This window comes from Otolemur garnettii, unplaced genomic scaffold, assembly GCF_000181295.1.
Source record: "Otolemur garnettii isolate 467f Iridium unplaced genomic scaffold, OtoGar3 scaffold00013, whole genome shotgun sequence".
NCBI lineage: Eukaryota > Metazoa > Chordata > Mammalia > Primates > Galagidae > Otolemur > Otolemur garnettii.
The window spans coordinates 22,291,881-22,297,751 of record NW_003852408.1 but is presented as its reverse complement, the minus strand read 5'-3'; the positions used below and the strand labels follow the sequence as shown (position 1 = coordinate 22,297,751).

The window sequence follows — 5,871 nt, the reverse complement described above, 5'->3', positions numbered from 1 at the left end:
TTTAAAGAAATAATATAAATTTTATTCAAACTACTCAAAAAAATAGAGAGGCAGAGAATACTCTCAAAATCATTCTATGAGGCCAGTATTACTCTGATACCAAAACCAGACAAATACACACACAAAAAGAAAACTACAGGACAAAATCTTTAATGAACACAGGTGCAAAAATGCTTAACAAAATATAGCAAACCAAACTCAATAATATATTAAAAAGACATTCATTACAGGTATGCAAGACGGGTTCAACATACACAAATGAATGAATATGACATATCATGCCAAAGAATGACAAAAATATATGACCATTTCAACTGATGCTTAAGAAACATTCAATAAAATTCAGCATCCCTTCTTGATAAAAACTCCAAAACTGCAAGTAGAAGGAGCATACCTCAGCACAATAGAAGCCATATATGACAGACCGCAGCTAATACCACACCATGTAGGGAAAACACTGAAATCCTTTAATATCTGGAACAAAACAAGGATACCTACTTTCACCACTGTTATTTAACACACCAGTAAAAATTTTAGCTAGAACAATAAGACAAGAAGAAAAAGAAAGAAATTAAAAGTTATCTAAGTCAAAAAGGAAGAAAACAAATTATCCTTGTTTGCAGATGACATGATCTTGTTCAAGGTGCTTTATACTTAAACCATGATGGGGGAAATGAATGAAAGCAGAGAGGGGCCACTGCTTTAAAGGTTTGTAACAATCCAGATGATACTTCTAGCCGCTGCTCATGCTTTACAACAGTGAATCGGGACAAGACATAGATTTGCTAATGTGCATTTAATCACCAAAGGACTGAAGATGTCTGGGTTTTTATTCTGTGACGTTTCTAAGACTGTGTCCTTTAAATGCAAACAAAAAAGGAAGAATCTTGGCAGAAGAGGAGAAGCGATGCACATTTGATGATCAGATGGATTTAAATATTATTCATGGCATATAGCCTATAGTCCATGCTCTAGCTGATTCTATGGCTTGGGCTTCGTTGGTTTTCCACTGCTCCACTAGATCATTCGCTAATGGATCATCTGGCTTGGGAGCACTTAACAAAGCCTGGATCGATAGCAGAACTGTGCGGATCTGCAATGCTGGGGACTATTTATCTTTCAAAATATCTAAACATATTTTTCCCAATTTGCCTACATTAGGATGATAAATTTTGGTCATGAAACGTACTTTAGGAGCTGCCATTGGGTATTCTTCTGGAAGGAATAGTTCGAGTTTAAAAGTCCCTCCCTCAAAGGGGGAATCTTGGGGGCCAGCAATAACCACATGAAAATAATGGGCATTGCTCTCATCTGGTTCTGCTTTAATGCCAGGAACTGGTTCCGCCAGCAAACGCTGGGTTTCCTTGATAATCCTGCAGGACAGTCCAGCCATCTTGTCAGATCCCGAGTTCAGCCTCTGATCTCGTCTCAGGCTCCGCTGGCCTCACGCACCAGTCTGCATTCCCGTGTTTTATGCGGCACTATTCACAAGAGCCAAGATTTGGAATCATCTCAGCATGCACCAGTGGATGAATGGATAAAGAGAAAATGGTACATATACACAATGGACTATTATTCAGCCATAAAAAGAAATTAAATCCTTTCATTTGCAACAACATGGTTGGAACTGGAGGACTTTATGTTCAGTGAAATAACCGATGCACCAAAAAAATTTTTCACATGCTATCACTCATATGTAGGAGCTAAAAGTTAAAACAAATGTGCTCTTAAAGATAGACAGTATAGTGACAGTTGCCAGTGCTGGGAAAGGCAGGGGAGGGGGATAAACTAGTGATGGCTGATGGATGCAAAAATACAGTTAGAATATTTGTTAACAAAACACAGTGACTATAGTCACCAATAACGTGTATAAAAATAACTAAAGGATTGGAGTTGGAATATTCTGAACAGAAAGAAGTGATACATGCTTGAAGAACTGGATAACACAATTACCCTAATTTGATCATTATACGTTACTATGTCTATATCAAAATTGTATGTTCTCCATAAATATATATCTCTATTATGTACCCCAAATAATTAAAATTTTAAAAAATACATTATATTTTTATTCTTTCACTTAAAATTAAGTTAGCAATTTTAAAATTCATAAGTAATAATCTTAACCTTCAATTGCAGCTTTTTTTCTTCCTCAGCCATTTTGGAGTCAGAATTATTTTCTAGCAATTTTTTTTTTAATCACAGAAGTAATTTTGAATTTGAATATCTTGGAAATCCATATGACTCAATATGCCTTCTCTTTCCTCCTCTTCTTGCTGCCTTGACATCGGGTATCTTGCCTTATTTTTAGTGTTATTTCAGAATGCGGACTTGCAGGACAGGGGTTTTAACACATTTTGCATTGTCTTCATTTCACAACTTCTATCACAAATGATTTTTTGCATGGATTGCATTTAAAAGAAAATAGTTCTCACATTAAATACGCAGATGGTTTGTAAGGCCTTAAGAGAAGGGATCTGTGGTGGCTAGAGTTATTCTTTCCACCTTAGCTGATTAATATTTATACTAATAATACTGTATTTACATGCCCACCTTCTTTCAGAACCTCTATACTTCTCTGTGATCAGTGTCAGGGAATTGCAACTGCCTGTTAAACTTAATTACAGAGTTCAGTGTATAGCATATGATTTAGAGTAAAAAAAAAAAATACTGTGCTAGCTTTAAATATTTTATCCTCCAGATGATTTTTAAAAACTACAGGAAGAAATAAAGTTACTAAGAAATTCATTATTGCAATTGTGTCATGGTTATAAACAGCTTCAACATTGATCAAAGGGTTCAAATAATAAGACAGTCAGTTGGAAGAAGTAGGTATTGCCAAATCCTTTTGGGAAAACACCCTGCACGCCTTTAGGAGAAAGTTATTTTAGAGACCTGCTGATTCAAGTTTTCATTTCTGTCACCCACATACTTAGTAATTCATTCTTTATTTGACAATGGCTCAGTTCTTCATGTCACCCTGCATCATTTTTTATGACTTCTTAAATTTTTCTTTCCCCACCCAGAGCTTGGAGGAGAAGCTTTAGTGCCTTCATGGATCTTTGGAGGAAGAGGAAATGAAAATAGATTATATTCCTGTTAAAATCTGTGCACAGTGTATCTCATACCCTTTATCTTCTTTTATTCATACAGAAAAAAATGGTCTTTTAATGATTTCTAGATAGATAGATACTATTTATTTTCAGTCTTCTGAAAAGTTTTCTTAAACAAAAAGAATATGCTCCACACAAACATCTTCGTATTAGGAGATTAAAACTAAAGTTGAAATTGAAAAAGCATCATGAAGAACGGTTTTAATTACCAACGATTTTAAAACTAAACAAACCAAACCAATAATCTTTTGATTAATCTTCAATTAATGACTAGAAACAGAAAGAACTACTTTAGAAACTTTCAAAACAGGGCCCCAGACTGAAATCAGCATCTAGATCAGACCGTGAATTTGTGAAAACCCTTTTCTGGCACCTTCTCTTTGTCAGTAGTTCAGAGCCCCTTTGCTTGGGCCCATGGTCATAAGCTGATCCCTGGTTGTCTAGAACCTTCCATGTGGTATCTCTCACATTCTTATGGGATTGTTTTTTATGTTTTTTTTTTTTTTTTTTGGTTTTGGTTTTTTGGTACAGGGTCATGATCCAACTTTCTCAGATTTTGTCACATCAAAATTTATCAGGGCTATGTTTCTCTCTGTGACAATCTTTCTTTTCATAAATAAATACCTAGCTGTCCCGGTAAACTCATACACACTGTTATGTTTAACGAATGGCCATTTTATTATGTACCATAGTTAGCAGATAATGCATTTGTATATTAAAGACTATTTGAGAGGTATGTGGTCTTCAAAGTACTTATTTGAATGCAATGGTTTTCAAATAAAAGCAGTATTTTCCAAATATTTACTTTTAAAAACTATCCTTACTTTTAAAAATCATTGTTATGAATAACAATAATCGATTTTCAAATAAGATTTTACACAAAACACATAAAAGTGAAAATGCCCTGGTTGAAGTGGGGCAGAAGATTATTAGCACGCCCTTCTCTTCCTCCAACTTGCTGGGTGGCCCCAGAGCATTTCTGAGGAATTTCTACAATTCCATAACTACAGCCCAAAAACCATCTCATTAACGCAGTGGGGAAACTGAGATGGAAATGTTTGGCATATGGCTAGGCTGTCTAGACCAGTGGTTTTCAACAAATGTTAATTTGCTTCCAGCCCCTGTGTGGACATCTGGCAATGTCTGAAGACATTTTTAGTTGTCATAACTTAGGGAGTGAGGAAAGGGGCCACTACTAGCACCTAGTGGGTAGTGGCCAAGAGGTGTTGCTACGGTGCACAGGACAGCCCCCTACAATAGAGAATTTTCAGCCTGAAATGTCATAATAAAACCTGAGCTGAGAAAGCCCGCTTTAAAGACAGGGGAGCACCAGGAGCTGGTGGAGGGTCTGGTTGGGGGATCGGAAGACTCCAGCCCCTTCTACCACCCGGGCCCCTGCCAGAGCTTTAACCAGAGAGCAATCATGGCTGGCCTCGGGGCTAGGAAAATAGAGAAACGAGAAACTGTGCAAGCTTGTGCGATTTGCATTTTTGTTATATTTGCACTTTAACTTGCAATAAGATACCCTTGGACTAAGCTGGTCCCTCGGGAACAGAGCCAAGGCCAGGTGTTTTAAAAGGACCTCCTGGTCAGGGAGTGAGGTGGGGCTGTGAGGTGGGGCTACAGCCTCCTGTCACACTACAGCCACTATTAGTTATTCCATACTCTGCTTGTCGGTACATAGGATCATAAAGAGATTTTCTTAGACAGAAGAAAATCCCATTTTACTCAAAGGCCCACTGGAGAAGGCAAATTCATTTTCATGTTCCACATTTTCAGGTCAAGAAAAAACTTTCTAGTTTCAGTGTCTCATTCTGTAATCCATTCTGCCTTGCTCACCATCCTAAATTGTTACTCAAATTGAAATTTTTAAAAATTAAATAGAATATTTAATTACAATTATTAACTTATTAAGTACTTTGCTGTGTTCTACTCTCCCCAAATGGGTTTCATTTAAAGGCCTGAGTGACACTAAGTGACAGTTTAAACCAGATCATCAATTCGAAAACTCTGGAGAGACTAAGAAAAAACATACAATAAGCTCACCCCCACCCCACCGTCATTATATAGAACCAAGGGAGAGGGGGAAAAACTGCCCCTGCTCCCCACGGCGGGCCCCTTTTGTGTGCTTCCTGCCAACGCAGCAGCCCTCCTGCTATATAGACCCGCTGCACCGCCGGCCCCACACGCTCTACTCCGCCCAACCAGCCATGGGGAAGGTGAGCCCGGCGGGCGCCCAGGGCCCCGGGAGGGTCCCCTGCACTCGGGCCCCCGAGACCGGGTCAGGCCCTTGAGCCCTCGCCTCGCCTTGCCTTGCAGATCACCTTCTACGAGGACCGGGGCTTCCAGGGCCGCCACTACGAATGCAGCAGCGACCACCCCAACCTGCAAACGTACTTGAGCCGCTGCAACTCGGTGCGCGTGGACAGCGGCTGCTGGATGCTCTATGAGCAGCCCAACTACCAGGGCCACCAGTACTTCCTGCGGCGCGGCGAGTACCCCGACTACCAGCAGTGGATGGGCCTCAGCGACTCGGTCCGCTCCTGCCGCCTCATCCCCCACGTGAGTCCGGGCCCTCCGGGGGCCTTCTGCGCCCTCGAGTCCCAGCAGTGGTCCAGATGTGTGGCTCACACTGTGGGCGGGGGGTGGAGCCTTCTGTCTCCTGGCTCTGTTTTCTTTTCCTTCATTAACATCTGTAAGGTTTCCTCGCACTGAGAAAGCAGGTGATATGCAAGGCTTTTACTGGGACGTTTCACTG

The 5,871-nt window shown here is 40.1% G+C and overlaps 1 protein-coding gene and 1 pseudogene across 1 annotated transcript in view; one reads left to right on the top strand and one right to left on the bottom strand.

The window, feature by feature from the left end:
* Positions 1-932: 932 nt before the first annotated feature.
* LOC100960860 lies at positions 933-1,393 on the bottom strand (annotated as a pseudogene).
* Positions 1,394-5,314: 3,921 nt separating this feature from the next.
* The window catches only part of LOC100952586 (gamma-crystallin F), a 2,435-nt gene continuing 1,878 nt past the window's right edge, over positions 5,315-5,871 (top strand). The window contains exons 1-2 of the mRNA XM_003785103.2: positions 5,315-5,332; positions 5,433-5,675. Coding sequence (XP_003785151.1) covers positions 5,324-5,332; positions 5,433-5,675 — 252 coding nt within the window. The 5' untranslated portion in view covers positions 5,315-5,323. The remainder of the gene's footprint in view (positions 5,333-5,432; positions 5,676-5,871) is intronic.